We start from the raw sequence: 20,718 nt of genomic DNA, 5'->3' as shown, positions 1-20,718 counted from the left end.
CTTATTTGAACAGGAAGTGAATCCAACTGTCCACACGTCACTTGACGAAGTTCAACGAGTTTGACGACAGTGAAATTTCGTTTCGGTGATAGTGTTTAGGAACATTTTGTGAAAAAAATGCAAATTCCAAATGAATATGTGTCCGCGGCAGAAGACGTAGCAGATCAGGTAAGCTGTGTTTAGATTTTAATAGATCGTATTGCTGTAAATCCATTGAAAACTTGTATTTTCGACATGTACTTTGGATAGGTTCTGTCACGTCACCGAACTTTAATTCTTGTTGGCGCTTCTTGCGATATATTGAAAAGTATATTTAATCACTGACTGACACTTATAATAAGATTGATGCCAATTGAATAAATTTACTGGCTACGTGTCATATTTTAATTGTTTTCTACCTGATCTGCAGACGACATAAGTCATACTCTTGGGGAATATTTCTGATGCAGATGTTATCGTACATAAAATATACGAGCTACCAATATTGTACACTTTATAAACATATGATATTTTGTAGCAAATAAGCTCATTTACTCGGCCCAAAGTATACCATAAATCTTATTTTTGGAATTTACTCATCAAAATTTTAAAACTTAAACTCCAATATTTACATAACATAATCAGTTTTTCACTTTGAACATGTGGGGTACATGTGAGAGGGATTGAGTATTCTATCGTTAAATTTGTAGAAGATACAATTAGTTGACATTGGAATCATTAGTCTAATACTTATTACTTTGGTTAATACTTATTACTTTGGCGCTAATAATATCTTCCTGATAAGATTACTATTTGCTTACTTAATTTTAATTAATGACTGGGTCTGTTTCTGTATTGTGCTTGGTTATATGGACATATCCTAAATTTCATATTGCTTTTTCATAAAAAAATCTACAACAATAAAATTATATTAGGCACTGTTCAGTTTATTGATTGATTTTCTAAATATTCCTAATAAATATAAAATAATTTCTAAATATTGCTGTCTTGTAAAACAAAATGTACCAATATTTTGTTTATTTCTATCAATGAAAGATCCTATTTTAATTGGTCATTACACTTTGAAGGGTAAAGTTAGGACACATTACATTCTGTTTATATTATATTTTAAGATAAAGTTGTTCATGGTTATAAAATTGTATAGTAAGGGACATATTTTTCCGAGGCATTCCAGCTTAATCCTCAGGGTAACGGCATCCATGGCTGACCTCAGGTAGGAATATAATATTATCTGGAATTGATTACAGATGTCCATGGGCTCAAGTAGAAATTTACCATCAGGTGTACTGCATGCTCATCTTACACCTATATTTAAAAAAAACATATACTCTCAAACCTAAACTCTTAAGAAAGTGGTTATTTATGAAAGATTACACATGGAAAAGTACATAATATAAATTTGGTATTGATCAAGTTTTTAAAGTAATAATAAACATACTTTGTATCAATTCATACAAATAATAGGCATTTGGACTTTTTTAAATTCAAGTTCATATTTAATTGGCCGACATTGGCAATGCTCGTAAAAAAAGTAAGATGCAAATGATTACTTCAGCATAATCAAAAGTATAATGTCTTTGTGAATATTTAATATATTTATATTGTATTTAAATGCTAATTGGGTACTTGACAGTTATAACAATAAAATATGAAATATGTTGGATATGATAGCTTATAAGTAAACATAAATTATGCAGTATTTCGTTTATTTTTTAATATGTTCTAAGTATTTTAATTTTTAAAAAGAAATTTTCGATTATTTATCTGTGGATTTTAAATCCCAAAACGGCGACAGTGCTGCCTCAAATGTCATGTGACGTCACTACATCGAAACCTGTCGATCACATCGAAACCTGAAGTATGTGTAACGTCGAAGTTTATTTCTATATTTTCAATGTGTTGACGTCACGCTACGAAATGACACTTGACCGCCTGTTTTGGCGTAACGTTCCGTTTACCGTAATAAAAATATGTTTTTTATTAATAAATAGCCCTTTTTCGAAAAAATGATCAATGAAAGGCATATATAATACGTATATGAATTCATTAAAACAGTTTCCCAAAAAGTGTCAAGTAGCCAATTATGCTTTTGACATAATTTAATTGTGATATGAAAATGTTGCTAGCAATTGGTTAATATCATTATTAAAGTTATAAATAAGTTTTCATATTGTACCTAATGCAATGATAGATTTTAGACAATACTTTTATGGCTATATCCCTCCTTAGGCGTCGCCATAGATAGGTAAAAAGAAGAAACCATTTTCATAATACTCCTTATAGTAATGATTATGTTGGATATTCAAAGTTGCAAAAATAAAACTGCATTTTAAAGTATGAGAAGATTATGTTAAGAATAGATAGATTTTACTGTAAATGAAAACTAAATGTGTTTTAAACGAAGAGCAGATTTCCCTCATTTCTAAGTGTAGAAATATTGTTACAAAATTACTACAGTATGTAAATGAATACTGATATGGGATCATACTTTTTTGAATAATTTTTCAGTATAATCATGACATTTGATTTCCATAGCTGTGTATCTGAACCGTGCATGTCTTATCAGGCATATCACACATGTTGCTCAGTTCATTTTATCAACACTAAGAAATTAAATCAATTCTAGCAATAATTATAATTTCTTAGTTTGAAGTTACATAACTTGATTGAAAGCAATGGATGTTTTGAAACTTATCAGATAATAACAGAAACTATACATTCCATTTATGTGGAGGCAAAATTATCATGTAATGAATCTGTAAACAAGATTTAATATTCAATTCTAGTCGATTATTATTGATGACCTGAACTTACGCTAAATACACATAATATTAACCCTTCGAAATTATAAAAACCATTATTTTGCATTTATAACATGATTTGCATAACACTAGAATCTAGGAAGGAATCTAGGAAATTATTATAAAATACTAGCTGACCGGGCAAACGTTGTGGTGCCATATAAATAACATTTTTGTTAAGGGTGAACAACCTTTATCACTTGGGGGTATGAAAAATAGATAGTAGCTGATTCTCAGACCTACTGAATATGCATATAAAATTTGGTGAAAATCGGTAAAGAGGAAGGAATATGCAGTGGGCTCATGCGGATTCATACGGACGTTGCGGAGGAATACGGTAACTAATATTGTGACACGAGAATTTTATATCTATACTAATATTATAAAGAGGAAAATTTTGTTTGTTTGTTTGATTGTAATGAATAGGCTCAAAAACTACTAGACCGATTTTAAAAATTCATCATTCGAAAGCTACATTATCCATGAGTAACATAGGCTATATTTTATAAGAAATATATTTGATTGATAGATTTTAAGGCGGTACAAAGTTTGCCGGGTCATCTAGTATAAGATAAAATAATTATTCTTAATTTAAGGTTACATGGTTGTTGTAGAATGATGTGTATTTATCTAACATTAATTGTATATTTTTTCAGGTAATAAGAAAAGGAAAGAATGTATTGCCGACAGTGGCACGGTTGTGCCTCATCTCCACATTCCTGGAAGATGGCATCCGCATGTGGGTGCAGTGGTCGGAGCAGCGCGACTACATGGACATGTCGTGGGGCTGCGGCAAGTTCCTCGCCACTATGTTTGTAGTGAGTATAATGTATAAATTATTACATTTATCTGCATTATCTGTTCCCGTCTGTGATTAATGAACTGCATTCAGGAAATAGGTAGCAGTATTCTCTTGTCAACTCATATAAGAACGGCCAAACACGACTACTACAGCATTACCCCGTCACGGAAGGCTATTTTTTAGTCACTCCAAGTGTCCGTGAATATTGTCGAAATCAGTTCAGGATTTTCAAAATTACAACATAAAAATCAAATTGTATCAATGTTAAAACGAAAATAATAATAAAAGTTTTAATAACGACAAACAAGAAAGCAGCCATACTTATATTACGATTTATTAACATCACAATACAGAGTACATATCCGTACAAAAGGAGAATGTTTAGAATGTATATCTAAATATTTGCTCTGGCGATCTAGTCGCACTTTCACTGCACTGAAACCACTGGGCTTTATGTTTAATTTAAGATATTGGTCGAATATAACTTGTAGCAAAATTATTACTTGTTCTTTCCTTGTTCGTTCTTGTCCTTTCACGGATTAGTTATCGTATTTTACCAAGAGCCACGCTCTTATGGCTCTTGCTAAATATACACGTTCAGATCTATTAAAAGCTCTTGCATTATCGTAAGGTCCCTAGCCAATAGCATTCAATCATAATTAAGGCTTAATTCCCTTTTTATTAAAATACAGGAGTGACATAGAATTACAAATTTAGACCCGATAAATTACGTTTTATTCCAAATCAGAATCCAATATCCTTTTTTCCAATGGTAATGATTTTCTGATTTTTTAATTATGATATTAATATTTAGATGAAAGACAATTAAATTAAGGTTCAAAAATAATTTACTGTGTATCTTTAAATGTATAAAATTCTATTTTGCAACGAATTCCTTCGAAAAAATTTCAAGTGGAGCTTTTAAATCGTACTGAGTGCAAGATAACCTTGGACAGAACTTTTCAAGTTCAATGAAATGTATTTAAACACTATCGTTCTTGACTTCTTTTCCATACCTACATATAAAATAATTGTCTTTGTTTGTCTCGTATGAATCCTTGAATGATTCATCCAATTAAAACGAAAATGATGAGTTATCGGACACTCATCAAGGTTTTGATGATGTCTATTAAAGTTATCCAAGAAAATTTACAAACTATTTAATTTAATTGTTTTTTCTAAAATCTAAATCTTAATATTTTTACAATAGTACAGGTCCTGTACTATTGTAAAAATATATTTTATCCACTCCCGCATTTGGTATTTACGTCGATCCATATGATAAACGTATTGAATAAATCAATTCAATGAAATCCATGACATTGTCCCCATGTCCAATGAAGGATTCGTTATAATTCTGTGCACTTGTAAAGTATGTTCATGTGCGTTTCGTACGCAGAGCTGCGATATGTAGAACGCGCTAACAGATGGAGAAAGTGAATTGTCTTCCTATTAAATTTATATGTAGTTTGCTATCATGTTGAATCACAAATGTGAGTTATCGAGTATATTTTTGATCATGATTTGTTTAGGGCCGCTTAGAATTAACTCTATTAGAGCTCGCCAAGTAACTATTTTTTTTCGTCGGAAATCTAACGATATTGTCATAAATATTTCTATACTAGTTGTATCTATGAATTATATTTCAAAGACTTTATTTTATCTATACGGCAATTTTTATATTTAGATGAGAATACCGTTCAAGAGCAAATGTATATATTTAATCGATTCATCTATTATAATACTATGAGCATATTATACAATTTAAATTTATGAGTCTGTTAAGTGACGATGTTGGTATATTGTCCGAATCCCTTCATTGAACGTATTGTCATCCATTATCTTCTTTTGTGCCCCCATTAGTAACTAAATTAATATAAAATTGACACATAAACTTGAATTATCTTTATACCAGTTGAAACGTTAAATAAAAATATGTATATGAATTCGAAGCGGTAAGTTATTTTGATAATTATACTAGAGATCGCCTACATGTCGTTTGTCGTTTACATAATATGAAAATAATTTCACTCGTTCGATGCCAAAATGGTATAAAATGGTCATTATCAGGTATTAAATTTATACTTCCTGTTGTTTGCTAATGTCGTAAATGGCATGATCGGAAAACGGTGATGTTTATCTACAGATAATCAACTTAGTGGGCCAGCTGGGCGGCTGCGTGATGGTGCTGGGCAGGATCAAGGTGGACATCGCCTGCGGGGTGCTCTTCTTCATTGTTGTTTTACAGGTTTGTGAATTTTAAGTCCAATGCTATGACATGTTATACATAGTACCGTCGAGGGAACGAACTAGCTCCTAGAAAAGGTGATACGAGGCATTCTCCATGCATTCTGCTATAAAATTAAGTTGTATTTATGTTTTTATAACTTCCTCATAACACGTGACTAATTAATCCCAAATAGTATGAATAGCTTTCGCAAACAATGTCGCACCGACTCACAGTGATTGGTCGTAAATATTCTCAATCGCATTATGGGCTACTACGTTTCTTCGTCGAAATAAATCTCGTGCTAAAAATAGACAAAAAACGAAAGTGAATGACTCACGCCTACCCGTTAACAACGCAGATCTTGTCTGCCTCTGTAGACATAATAAAAATTGGAAAAAAAACCTTACGCAGTCAGTAAAAAAGAAAGTGATAGGTACTCTTCATAGAGCAGCTGTGTTGCCTCCAGACACATTGTCAAATACGTTTTATTGCATTATTTATTGTAACTAACTAACGTCTCGCCTGAGGTTTTAGTTAGCAGCCGATGTTAGATTTGTATTTTGTACTACATAAATCTATTATATTCGTAATAGACGGATAGTATGTAGGCGTATGCCTTGATTGAATGCGCTGATTGTAATAAAACTAAACACATACATGGTGCCATTAAAACGCAAAAAAAGTTCACTATAAGTACATTCTCGTGTGTATCGTTTCGTATTAGTGTTGTGCAGTTGGCTGGCTTCTATCATGACACAACACAATTGTTTGAAACGCGCATAAAATGTCTTAATTAATTCGCATGAATCTAGCATTAAATTACAATCATTAGTCGATTAAGAATTTTGCTGGACCGAATACCAACTGTGTGGTATTTTCTTAATGAGTATAATATAAGACCAAATATTTTGGTTTGCATAAATTATAATAAATACGTTTTTTTTTACATAATAATCATCACCTATTACATCATTCCGCTATTCACATAACTGAGTAAGTATATTCTAAGTGAGCAACTATGGCTTTCTAATGCGCACTTTAAAAGTATATTGTACGAAATACGCTAAATAATAATGTGCACGACAGATTAATACATAAAATATAAATTATAAAATAAAATACTTAAATATAAATGAGTCATAATATGAGCCTGTATTAATAATCTGTGGAACATAATAAAGATGCAGACGAGGACGGCGGCAAAGAAACCGTATCGACTTTGTGGTAATTCGCGCCGCTGCGGTTTCCCGCGCTTTTTTAATTGCGCACATCGGATGATCGGACGATTCGACTGAAGACACATTGCTGCTTTTATATATATACGCTTGCTCTGCCGCCGCCCGCGCCGCTTTTAAACCATAATATCGTCTTTTATTAATATACCAGCAGCCTATACGTAACAAATAATATACGCGATAATACGTTAAATTTTAAATTCTTCTTGGATACGGTCCGGCCTTGGAGTCAAGAAACCTGATTTAAATTACGTATTATTATTTAAAAACGTATAAATTAAAATTTCTTATTCCGCGCAAGAGAATTTTCCTTATTTTAAAAAATAAAACAACGTGTTATTGTTTACTCCCTGTGCTCACCTTTGGTAAGTATAGTACTAGGTTGATAACAAGAAACAATTTCGTAAGTGTGAACCTTAATTGAGTAATTAAAACGTACAAACGTGACATGTTGGACCAATTTCTAGATCTTCTTACGAAATATGGTAATTACCACATTCTATATCGACTGCCTTATGTAACGTTTTCGGAGCATGGACTTGCATGTGGTAAATATTTCATAGATGGGCAAACTTGGCATTGTTGACGTCATTACAATCACGACGACATACATGTTTTCTAATTCATATTCATAATGAATGTACAATATAGAGTTCAGGGTGATTTGATCGAGTTATCCTGACGCTTGAAAACAAGCAGACTTATGTAATTGTGTACATAGCTAACGGAAGAGATTCGTGACGAAAATAATGATTTATATACTCATGTTATGTACTCATTATAGAAATCAATAAATAATGTGTTTCTTTCAGTAAAGGAACCGACATACTAGAAAAGGCCTTATTATGCTATCTTGTCTTAAAAGAGAGCTAAATCAATTCGCCCATACTTGGCCAGCCTGAGGTCTAATTCTAATTTTGTGAGGGCTCTTGTACTTAGCAATAGCACTGTAAAGTAATAACTCGATCATAGGTGGTGGAACGCTTTGTGGTTCGACTCCGGTGGCACCACCGCCACACCTGTCTGCCTCATAACAGCAGTGTTAACCGCTGCTATGTTCTGGTTTGAAGGGTGTGGTAAGGGAGACATACTTTTTCTAAGGCATTTCAGCTTAGTCCTCCGGAGTAGCCGGTACAACTGTGGTCGACATCAGGTAGGAATATCTAATTCTATCTGTGATTGATTACAGATGTCCATGGCCGGCAGTACCCACTTACCATCAGGTGGACTCGCGGTACATGCTCGTCTGATAATCCTATATTATAAAATAATAATAATGATGATGTTTCGTTTCAGACATTCGCCTACAGCATACTATGGGACATGCAGTTCCTCCTGCGCAACTTGGCGCTGATCGGAGCGCTCCTGCTGGTGCTGGCGGAGGCGCGCGCCGAGGGCCGCAGCTTGTTTGCGGGCGTGCCGTCGCTGGGGGAGAACAAGCCCAAGACCTATCTGCAGCTGGCGGGAAGGATCCTCCTCGCTTTCATGTTCATCACGCTGCTGAGATTCGAAATTTCGTTCCTGCAGGTGAGATTTTTTACAGTTATTTTTATTTCGAGCCATAAAATTATGTTTCAGCATGTGTCCGGTGCGAAGGACCAAAATTTATGGGAATTTGGTTTTTTTAAATGATGAATCATTAGGCTAAAAAGATTTGGATAGGAAATGGATAAAGTAGCTTTTAGTAATAAATCGTGTAATTTTTACGCCGCTTATTTAAAAAAACGTATTTTACGTTTTGTCTGTAGGACTAAAAATCCATTTTACATATCAGGTCGCAAATTTTTTAACATGAAACCATTCATCACAGATGATTCGTACTCAAATATTTAATATACATTATTCATGCGTAATTATCACGTGTTCGGGATGTCTTTGAAGGTTGCGTCAGTGAATTTTCAATGGTGTTAAAATTAAATTGCGGTTATAATTATTTCCGTAATAATGTGCTTAGCTAAATAAGGAATATAATTAAATGTGTAATTATAAAATGATATTTATTTTGCATTGTCATCTTAATTCTGTCTTATCACAAATGGAAATTAATATACAATTGTAATAATTAATCTTAAATAGATTCATATAACATAGGTGTCTGACATGCAGGATGTTCAGGTTTTACCTTACTCAAAGAAACATCTAAATAATAAGTTTATATTTAATTTCTGGGTCCCAAATATTTGTTAACATACACATGTTCCGTGCATATACATTTGTATAAGTGTATAAATACTTAAACAAATGTTTATGCACTGCTATGTTTTGTGCATATCTGTGGTACTCACTAAACATATTCATGGCATGTTAGAAAAAAATATTTATAGAACTAATTTTATGTAGCAGAATTAAAAGTAAAGTTGTCTACATCCGCAGATTGTCCAAGACTTGTTGGGCAGCATCCTGATGATCCTGGTGACTGTGGGCTACCGTACGAAGCTGTCGGCGCTGATGCTGGTGCTGGTGCTGTCCGTGCTCAACCTGTACCACAACGCGTGGTGGGCCGTGCCCACGTACAAACCGCTGAGGGACTTCCTCAAGTACGACTTCTTCCAGGTGAGTTGTACACTTCTGTGTATAAAGAACTTTTCATACTGTTCCTCAATGAGGTGTGTATATGTAGTACACAGCTGTTGAAATATAAAACGTAGGATACATTCCATTAGAAGTACTTTTACCAATTGAACAACAGAGTACTTGTAACTTACACTCCATTTTGAAGCAAATTATGTACTCATATTGATAGATATTTTAAAATATAAGTACATAGTTATTATTATACCATCACACATATTGGTAGTGGATCATACAGTTGTTAGATTATAACCTTAAAATTAAACAGTTTTATAATTTGTGGCATTTTCACACATTTATGTAATTTGAATTCTAAATTGTACCTATGCGAAAACGAGTTTAAACCAGTTTGACTTTATAATAAAAAGCGTATAATTATGATGAAATATATAAATGTCAGAACATTGAACTATATGCTATAAAAGTCAATGAATCACTTATGGTAATATCAGAAAATTGTTTCACTGGTTCAGTAGGTCGGCTCTGGTAGCGGCTTCTCATTACAGTAGGCCACTGCTCTTATCGTATTTAACTAATCCTTAATTACACACCAGATATTTTGCAGAGATTGCGATTTGAAATAATATTATAATAATTTATCAGCAATTTTTACTAGTAACAAATACATATGTCTTATAACATTTTAAAACCAGAAATGTGCTTGTGAATTATCTGAAAGAAATTTGTAATAATCAATTATGAATATCTTTATAATAGTGACTGAATTATAGTAAGTTTTCTTGTTGTATCACGCACGCACACAAACAAAAACTTGCATATTCTAGAAATGAATCATTGTGATAATATTTATTTGACAGACTCTATCAGTGATCGGTGGGCTGCTGATGATAGTGTACCTGGGGCCCGGCGGCGTCAGCATGGACGAGCACAAGAAGAAGTGGTAGTGGCGCGCCGCAGTGCACGGACTCTTGATATTATTACTGAGCTAAGGTATACATGGTGCGACGAGTACGACACTACCCGAGGAACAATCAGTGATTGTGTATATAATATGCGAGTACCAACGAATTGCAATTCTACGCTGTAACGGCCTTTACACGACGACTTCTTGCGTCCCAATCGCGATAGTCACGATACATATTGACCATGTACACGACGATCAGTTTGTATCGCAATGCTATTGGCTCAAAAAGTCGTCATGTTTAAAGGCCTGAAAGTCGCACACCAAGATATTTACAATAAGCATGCCTCGAAACAATAAAATAAGAACGGATTTTCTAGTGCGTACTACATGGTAAAGTATAGTTTCATTACAAGACATTTGTTGTATTATCTTTGGTGTGCGATTCTATTAACACGTGACATACCTTCGTATTGTACAAGTGGTGCAAGCTCAATAAACATTTTAAAAATTCAATATGTAATTAATTATTATTACATGAGAAGTTACGAAGTTATGTCGCTCGAACGAACAGCTCGATGGAATTGTATATTTTGTTTTTTGGAAAATTTCTTTGTTGTGAAACGAAAAATATGTTTGACTAAAATTTATGTCGTGTTCCTAGAATGTAACGACGATGTTCATTTAACGAAATGTTTCTTGGTTTTGACTGTCTCTAATATGTGTGTATGTAGTACATTTTGATACTTGTCAATTCAGTTACGCTTGTCGTCACCTATAATCGCAAATATTGTGAAGTTTTACTGTTAACTTAATAAGTAAAAAATACATTCAGATAGCAGACTCTTCAAAGATAATGGAATTGTTACAATGATACTTGCACCTCGTTCATCAATAAACTGTAAGATATAACATCATTTATAAGTTCTCACTGTTTACACCGCCATACTCTCTTGAACAAAGGTAACTGTTTATTTAAACTACTTTGATAAAATTCATTGTCAAAAAATAATTTTACAATAAACATCAACATTGCTTTGATGTTACAAATCATTCCTCTCATAAAAAATCATTCAAACAACACCACTGTAAGGGGGAATAATTTATCCAACATCAAAATATAGCACTTTCATTAAGGGAAATATACAATGTGCCATGTCTAAAGAGCGTAGTAAAAAAATATACGAAATATTATCATCCCGTTTTGACACTGTGATTGATTTTTTTTTATTGACTGAGGCTTGCAGTGGCATCATAAAACTAACAGCACATTTTTTAACATAATATTTTGTAAAATAGATATAAAGGAATTATTGACATCATAATGCTATGTTACAGACTTTCAACTTTTATTGATTGTATTGGGTGTTAAATATTTACCAGGTAACAACTGACTCTGATGATACTATGAAGATAGATCGTGATCATATAAGTAAAACCTAAGCTCTCAGATATCAGTAAATAGTTTTGTATAATCAAGAGTCAATTCAACTGTTGTTTAGTAGTTATATGTCCATTACACCACCTTTACCTCTCAATATTTTAATGATAGTAAACATTTAACCTCATTTAGTAACGTCTACACTTCTTAAACAGTCGAAATATTTGCGACGATATGTGCATAATGAAATTTTATGAAATGCACAATGTGAGGACCCCTTTAACATTCCATTATTTGAGAAATTTGGTCTATCGACAATAGCATCCTCTTTTATATCAAATATAAGTAATCCTTTAATATTAATATGGAAGTAATTATAATTTTACTTGTAAGAATGTTGTACTCGGACTGAACTTCAATAGACCTTTTTGTTTAGTGTTGTGCACATGTTTCATTCCGAATTTTTCTACCTGTTGTGATTTGTATGTAAATAAATATAACGTTTTGTACTTATCGACTGAACACTGATGTAGGAATCGTGATACCTTTATATCAGATGTAAATTTTATGACAGTAGAAATGTAAACACCAGGAGCCCAAAGGACTTTGGTGGTAATGTTATTATTAAATTCAAATTGGAACAGTTTTTTCTTTTCAATATATAAATTTATTTCTATTCTATAACTATTATATTTAAAAAGACAAATATTTTTGTAGTATTTTTTTATTTATTTTCATTGCTTGATAATAGGAAGTGCAATTAGGTTTTCAAAATAATAAACTATTTGTTCTAAATAAATTTCAGGAATATTTTAAATGTTTTATTTTAATTGTCTATGGTATGGTATTGTGTGCTTGCGACAGGGATAGCCTTGTTGTTTGCCATAATATTTTGTTCTATGTTATTGTGTAAGTCAGACAACGTTTTTTATATATAACAGATTTATTTGTAAAATATTTTAAAATAAACAATACAACAACAATTTTGTTAAGATTTTTACATGCCATCCTACTGTTTAGTGGCCTTTGCTTGTTCATTATCCTTATCAGCTATATATTTGAACACTTTATTGGCTAGCTGTCGGTATTTTTCTGCGTGTACACTGTCTGGGAGAGCGTAAATTGCCGGCTTGCCACTGTTGATGCATTCTGACATGTTTGAATCGACTTCGAAGTTTTCTATTATCTCGAGACCCATTTCGTTTGCGGTTTTCTTAGTTTCATTTCCAAATACAAAGTTTTTGGTGCCGCATTTATGACATATCGCGTGTGACATGTTTTCTACCATGCCTATGATAGGAACCTTAAGTTTCTCGAACATATTCACCCCACGTTTAGTGACTTGCAGAGCTGCGGACTGTGGGGTCGTAACTACCAAGGCTCCTGATAACAAACGAAATATTGGTGTTAAATATAAAGACACGGTATAATACTATAAAATGTTATGAAATTAATGTATAATATGCTACATTTGAATTTTTGAAGTAAATAATTTATTCATGGCTTCTTTTGGCCCATGGATATTCATCCATGGTTCCAAACTTGAAGTTGCCATTACTTCTATCTACAGTACTATTTCAGAGGAAATCACAAATATTACCATAGTATTCATATTATCTAAGTCTATTTTGCATTGAATACTCAACCTTTTTAAAATGTTCATAACTAACTAAAATATTAATTAGTACCAGTCCACCAGAACTGAGCCTTGTGAATCCAAGAATTCTAATTTTTTAGGGCAAACCAAAATATATTGTCAAAAAAAAAATAAGTTACCATCGATAGGTAAGTTTTGTGCGAGGGAGAGATGCGTGTCGCCGGTGCCGGGCGGCGTGTCCACCACGAGGCAGTCGAGCGGCCCCCACGCCACGTGCCGCGTCAGCCGCTCCAGCGCCTGCATCACCATCAGCCCGCGCCACACCACCGCGTTCTCGCCCGACACTAGCAGACCCATTGACATGCTGGGGACATTTATTTTTTATTTACTTTACATATTTTTATCTCTTACTGTGATTAGTACATCACAGTTTTATCAGTATACTTGAGCAAATTTACAAAATTATGTTTAATATTATGCTAAGTCCCAAAAATTACAAAGTTTTATAATTATAAAAGAAATTAATCCATCGGTCCAAAAAAAAAAAAACAATGTCTACAAATATTACTGGAAATCATCAAATCTTTGAAGACTTATAAGTAGTGGTAGAATATCAAAATGCAATAATTTCTAATACCATTTGACTCCATAGTTTAGCAGTGGTTCGATCAGGTGATCATCATTGAGCATTGGTTCTCCCGCAATATTCATCATGAGTGGCACTGAAGGTCCAAAGACATCAGCATCAAGCAGCCCTATCTCTTTGTCAGGCTCTATCACCTTCATTGCACATGCGAGATTCACTGGAATTATGTTATTATTCAATTAATCTTGTAGTCATTATCAATTATTATATACTTTTGTTAAAGTGCACTTATTTAATAATAAAATGCATAAAAGCATTTAAAATGAACATGATACTCATTATGTATAATTATTTCCTATGGAACATAAGCTCAGAAATTAAATGAAAATTATTGCAGTAAGGAATAAATTTGCAGAAAGTCATAATTATATAATTAATGATGATTAAAATTTAATGTCCTATTATTATTGTTACAACAAAAAGTAGTTTTGTCTAGATTGTTCCTAATGGCTCAAATTCTTAAAATGAATAATAATAACTAGAAATAAGATACTAAACATAAAGTTATTTTAAATCTATTATTATACATATTTTAAACCTGCAGCTTTATTGTTATAAATAAGTAAAATTATAATAACAGGACACTTCTCCTGATCCACCTGATTTAAATCATATACTGATGGATCTTGATTCAATCTATGAGAATATTGAGTAATCCGTAATGAATATTTTAGAAGCCTTACCAGCTGTAGTAGTCTTCCCAACGCCACCTTTACCAGATGCAACTAGGATGATGCTCTTGACGCCCGGAAGAGGTTTCTTCTCCGGCAGCCCTCTGCCCATAACTTTAGCTCTGTGCGCATTGAGATCATTCTTACCAGCGTCGTGCTTCAGCCGAATCGATACACAGGGTAGGGACTGGAACAAAATATACAAATAATGCTGACGTTATGAAGCGAAATATATTACTTATGAAATAAGATAACGCACAGAAATGCGTAGTACATTGAGCTTCCTCGTGACAAATTAATTAATAAAACAAAACAGTATAGGTATATACACACGGGATTCAAATTGGGAACGACGACACCGTACAGTCTACAAAACGCGCGTTGCATATTCTAGCTGTTAAATCGTTTCCTAGATTTATGTACAAAGTTCTGTTATATTAATAAATGAAATACAACACTTATATCGTATTATTTACAAAAATCGACGCAATCTTACTCGACTTCGTATCTCATTTTCAATCGAAGACCGACTTGACTTGACATTTGACCGACGGTGACAAACAGACAACAGTGACAATGACAATTGACGTCAAGTCACCATCTATATACAAGTTTTCATTCCTTGATATTGCTATGGTGCAGACCAAAAAGTATAGTAACCTATGCAGACGTTGTATATTAAAATACTGAAATTGTATTTAATTTGATAATCTTTTGTATATTCAGTGTATCGTAATTAGCGACAAATATTTAATTTTAAATCGATGTAATAAAAATTGCATTGATTTGTAATTCTGAACGCACGTTGCAATTACGCAACGAAAGTGTCAACTTGTCAATGTCATGTGCGGTGCGACATGTATTTTCTTTTTACGACATATTTCGAATTTTCGCCCTTTTATTGAATTTAAAGAGTGAGGCAGTTTCGATGTAAAAATGGCGATTTGCTTGCGTACATTCTCGCATAAAATACTTCCTATAAACGGGATTGTTTCCACAAAAAGTCATTCCAATCGCATAACCCGAAAGATCCCCGTCCGGACACAATTTTTGGAAGATGTTAGTATTTTTTGGCTTATATTTTACCAAGTTATAATAGCTCTGGCATTAAATTTCATTTATAGTTAAATCATGACTAAAAATATTATGTAAGTTTTGCTAAGACGTGCATTTTTTTCTTGCAGCGTGTTACCCTTGACCTCGAACTAATAAATGTTAAAATAATATTATACTTTTCAGTTTTTACATCGCCGGCGTATATCTAGCTGCCAGCCTGTACCTAGATGTGTGGTGGAAAATAATATTGACGATATTTACATGCACGAAGTCACTTTGGCTAATCAGTATCGTGTTCCATCCGCACGAGATTCGAAACGGAGCATCATAGACAATATAGATGCAGGAACAGATACTAATGATAATGTAGATAATTACTGTAATTTAAATAGTGAAGGCATAGAAATTAAATCCTTAGGTATTACTAGTGATGATTACATAGAAGATGCTGGTCTGCATAAGTTCAATGGCATTTCATCAATTTGCATGAATGATGTTGATTTTTCTGAATGCAAGGAGGTGAGGATAATTAAAATATTGTAACTTTATTTTACCATCATGATAAATAAAACCATATAATTCTGAAGCAAATAATTATTCAACATATATGTATTGTCATTATCAGTACTCAAACAAATAATCACTTCAGATCAACCAACTGTGCAACTTTACACTTTAAACTTCGTATAAGGCATAATTATTTGAACTTGTAATTAACCTTCCCTACTTGAGTATCCATTTTACAATATTAATTTCTATTCATGTAATGATACAAGGTTTATGTTGAGAGTCCTCTGAAGCTTCAATAATAACAATGGCAATTACTGCCTTTATTATAAAATACTGGGAATAACAATATAATTATAAGTAATTCATTTATAGATAAATTCAATATTTATAGATAGATTCAAGTTATAGATAAATTGAACTGCTATTGTGAGGCAAAAAAATTACAAATAAATATTAGCATAAACAGTTTAACAACTTTTTATTGAATTACTTGTGTTACATTGATTATATAACATTTATAATAATAGCATTCTTGCTGGGATAGTCATAATAAAAATGATATCAATAATTTCAGAATGTGGAGCCGACATGCCTGTCTGACTTTGAAAGGGATGCTATTGCATACTGCACAGGACCAACTGTGCCCTCTCCATCAAATGCCACAGCAGACTCCAACCGAGAAGGCAAACCCAATGAGGAACAGCTCATGAAAGTGTTCAATGTTCTCTCCAAAACTGTAAGCATTGTTTGAGTTTTATTTATACAATTGGTCAAGTGCAAATCAAACTAACACCCAGAGGGCACCTTGCCAGCAAATTTTCATTTATTGTGTCTGTCTATCCGTGACAGACAGTGGAGCCTTAGGAGGCTTCCATTTTTATCCTTTTGTTACAGAACCCTAAAGATACTGTCAGAAGCTCAATGTTTTCTCACTTAAGAAATACTAACCCAATTGAAGCAAAACTGGATAGGATTTTGGCTTGTGGAAATTTTTCCCATGAGTTCCTCTATGCTCCGAAGAGTAGTTATCTTTTAAACAATATGACTAAAGTTATACAAGCTTAAGTTCTTCCACAGGAAGTTTTTCCGCAGCTAGAATTAGTATGTTATTTACTGGGCTACATGCTTATTGACCTTGGCACTGTCTAACAGCATTTGTTATATATTTCAGGTGCCTGATCTATTTATAAAGCCACTGGATTATTCTATTTACCATCCAAATATGATATTTGTGAACAATATCAGAGGAGTTACTACAGTGTAAGCATCAATTATTATGTAATAATATTAGCTGTTATTAGAAATCTGCAACTCCCTTCAATACTGTTTGGGTCATCTGACAGAAAAATAGCTTTAAACATCCAATATACTGAATATAAATTACAAAAAATGTCATGTTTAGACGATGGATCAATGAGAGTAAAGCTAAATAACTATATCCCTAATTCTTAATCCTTACAATAAAAAGTTATTTAAGTTATATGAGTCATTCATTATATGGATTGCATTAAGTTGTATCATTAAATTTGTTACCTACTGTTTACTATTTATTGGTTATTATTATTATTATTTGCAGCGGTTTATTTCACTATGTGAAGCAGATAGCCCTATTGCGTACTGTGGGCCACTTAAAGTTTGCATATGTCAAATTAGAGGTTCTTAAAATAACTGCCCATCCTGAAGATTCTTCTGTTAAGTAAGTATGCTAAATAGAAAAATACAAATAACCATTTTGATACAAACCAAATCTTTTTGTACCAAATTGTTTTGTTCATAAATATTTGTTAATGTTAATTTGATGAGTACAAGATTAATTATGCTTATTGTTATGAGAAAGAAAATAATCAAACCTTTGCAGAGTGTTCTCTGCATTTATTGTAGTTATTTTGTAAAAAACAATACAGTAGACCCACAGTAATCCGGCCCATGTCTAATCCGTCACCCCCTGTAATCCGACATGGTCTATTATTTATTACATATGTATTGCATATTTTTTGACAATATTTTTTGTAAGTTTTATAGCATTAATTACGTTAATTTTATACTTTTGCGTAAGTTCTCTATTGTGTTGTTTAATTTACTAAATTTAACATAAATAATGAAGTATGATTTGTACTACAGAGTACATACATACATATACACAAGTATATAAAATATAGAGTCTTATCATTGGATCTGTAATTTGTCGGATTACAAGGTACCCTTTCGTAAAAATATTCGGACTATTAAGCAATACTCTATAATCCGACAAATTCGATAGTCCGACACTGCCCTGCAATATGATTGTGGGATTACTGCGGGTCCACTGTAATGCCTAACTAAATTTAAAACATATGGCCTACTCACAAAAATATATAAAAAGTAATTTTATTCATTGGCAACACTTTATTATCAAGTGCATAAATCCAAATATTAAATATAATATGTTTCATTTAAACCCCTTAATACTTACTGTAACTGTTTCATAGAATGAGATGGCGCATCCGAGGTATATCTGGATTCAAGGTGTTCTTCAACTTTTGGAAGTACAGGCTATGGGATATAAAGGAGATGTTCAAAGAACAAGAGTTGTGAGTACTTCAATAATATTGTACTATCATGTTGCTCAGATAAACCCAAAAAATCTTATTTAGATTTTATGCTGTGGAAAACCTTGGAAATGTAATCCAAGTTGTATTTGACTGTCACGAAAATAACTGAATTAAAATAAAATTAACTCTAGACTAGACATAATTACAGAGTGTGATAATTTTACTTTTTGTGTTAAATAAACATGGATGAATCTTAATATATAAAAATTACTCCGAGGAAATTAACGGAAATTTTAGATGGCTTATTTTATTTATAATTTTCTTGTATATTTTGTAAATAAGTCCTTTTTTAGTTTATAGTTTATTTTATTACTTTAAATTTCATATATTTAGTAATTATAATTGTAAATAACATAGATAGAAGATTATTAAATCTTTGAATATAAATGTCTTCAATTCATTTGTAAAAGTTTGTAAAATTAAATCAACCTCCGAGGATGAATAAAAATAATTGAGTCATATTTTTTTCCTTAGATGGTATGATGGATTTTCCACTTTCTATGTGGGAGGTGATGGCCTCATTCAGAAGCACATCGCAGATAAGGTAAGAGCTATTAATATTTATTTTCCCATTTTTACACTTGTAATAGACAGATGCGTCATGAGTTCACAGCCATAGACATCATGGGAAAACCTTAAACAAAAACATAACTTAAAGGGAATCAGGTGTTTATATACAGTTTGGATACTGGCTGTACATTTTTTAATACATATTTAATTCCTATATACTTATTAATTTTTTTTTCTGAGAACATTAAGCAAAGAAAATAATTAATTTTGCAAATAAAATGAATGAAGTTATACTATAATATTAATTTTTCAGATGATGCCAGATCAAGATAAAATAGTAGATGACGAGGAGAAGGCTCCAATTGCTGCGAAAATCGCATTGCTTGTTGGTCTTCTGCCCCGAAACTACCTCTCCGACATGTCCCCTTACCTAAGTGCGTCATCTGGCGACTTCGATTCAGATAATGCTCCTTTGCCTTTCAAATTTTAAAATTGATGTAGTAATGCCATCATGTGTATGCGAAAGAGCAGCAAAAGCCTGAAAATTTTATTATGCCATGAAATTATGTAACAAATTTTGTTATTTTATAAATGAATAATACTTTTTATTTGGTTATGAGAATACAGTATTGTACATTTTGGGTCACTAATTAAGTTATTAAAGTTCATCAGTAAGCACTTCATAGATTTCTCTAGAGGTGGTGAATGATGTAGTGATATTATTTTGTTTGTTAGTGAATTAATTTTACGAATGCATTGTAGTATATAATATTGTATTGATACTTTGTATCGCTATGCAAAAAATATAATGACATGTTTAAATGTGCGTTTTTATTTTATCAATGACCTTTCTTATGTTTGACTTACGTATCCCTATAATTATATTTTTGTGTATTATTTAAAATATTAAAGTTAAAAATCAATGTGATCTATTCGAAATAAATAATTTTATTATATATTTTAATGAAATGCTCGACACTTGTTCTTCAAATTTTGGCGCCTTATGGATAGACTATATTTTATTTTATTACCCAAGGATTTTTGTATGTGTGCGTTTTACTGGAAACAGCTATGTTCTATTATCTATGATCATGTGTTGTCAGCTTTATGAGTCATTTTTCAAATTTCCCTAGGTAAACAGGTTTGAGTTTTTAGTTTATTTTAATAAAATGATGACTTTAAACATCTCATTAGAGATTCGTAATAATATATGAAACATTGATAAACACATTACATATAAGTTTCTTTCTACAAA

At 32.3% G+C, this 20,718-nt stretch overlaps 3 protein-coding genes across 5 annotated transcripts; 2 read left to right on the top strand and 1 right to left on the bottom strand.

The window, feature by feature from the left end:
- Nucleotides 1-11: 11 nt before the first annotated feature.
- Surf4 (Surfeit locus protein 4) lies at nucleotides 12-10,685 on the top strand. The gene is made up of 6 exons (XM_073079225.1): nucleotides 12-168; nucleotides 3,458-3,619; nucleotides 5,750-5,851; nucleotides 8,365-8,595; nucleotides 9,442-9,621; nucleotides 10,458-10,685. The coding sequence occupies exons 1-6, from the start codon at nucleotides 118-120 to the stop codon at nucleotides 10,542-10,544; spliced, it is 813 nt and encodes a 270-aa protein (XP_072935326.1). The 5' UTR covers nucleotides 12-117; the 3' UTR covers nucleotides 10,545-10,685.
- A 440-nt stretch (nucleotides 10,686-11,125) lies between these two features.
- Nucleotides 11,126-15,385, bottom strand: Nubpl (NUBP iron-sulfur cluster assembly factor, mitochondrial). Of its 3 annotated transcripts, none has more exons than XM_073079223.1 (5): nucleotides 15,293-15,385; nucleotides 14,809-14,983; nucleotides 14,117-14,282; nucleotides 13,659-13,843; nucleotides 11,126-13,265 (listed from the first exon to the last, which is right to left on the bottom strand). In XM_073079223.1, the coding sequence occupies exons 2-5, from the start codon at nucleotides 14,906-14,908 to the stop codon at nucleotides 12,892-12,894; spliced, it is 825 nt and encodes a 274-aa protein (XP_072935324.1). In that variant the 5' UTR covers nucleotides 14,909-14,983; nucleotides 15,293-15,385; the 3' UTR covers nucleotides 11,126-12,891. The 3 variants fall into 3 exon arrangements, with proteins under 3 accessions (XP_072935324.1, XP_072935323.1, XP_072935325.1); XM_073079222.1 differs by having other exon boundaries at nucleotides 15,130-15,359; XM_073079224.1 differs by lacking the exon at nucleotides 15,293-15,385 and adding an exon at nucleotides 15,056-15,077.
- A 235-nt stretch (nucleotides 15,386-15,620) lies between these two features.
- On the top strand, nucleotides 15,621-20,285 carry LOC140747003 (uncharacterized). The gene is made up of 8 exons (XM_073079220.1): nucleotides 15,621-15,855; nucleotides 16,036-16,371; nucleotides 16,937-17,098; nucleotides 17,534-17,622; nucleotides 17,939-18,058; nucleotides 18,831-18,932; nucleotides 19,428-19,497; nucleotides 19,777-20,285. The coding sequence occupies exons 1-8, from the start codon at nucleotides 15,733-15,735 to the stop codon at nucleotides 19,951-19,953; spliced, it is 1,179 nt and encodes a 392-aa protein (XP_072935321.1). The 5' UTR covers nucleotides 15,621-15,732; the 3' UTR covers nucleotides 19,954-20,285.
- The last annotated feature ends 433 nt before the right edge of the window (nucleotides 20,286-20,718 follow it).

This window comes from Epargyreus clarus, unplaced genomic scaffold (assembly GCF_041222505.1).
Source record: "Epargyreus clarus isolate Ecla_fem2 unplaced genomic scaffold, WU_Ecla_fem_2.2 ptg000014l, whole genome shotgun sequence".
NCBI lineage: Eukaryota > Metazoa > Arthropoda > Insecta > Lepidoptera > Hesperiidae > Epargyreus > Epargyreus clarus.
This window is presented reverse-complemented; position numbering and strand designations above follow the sequence as displayed.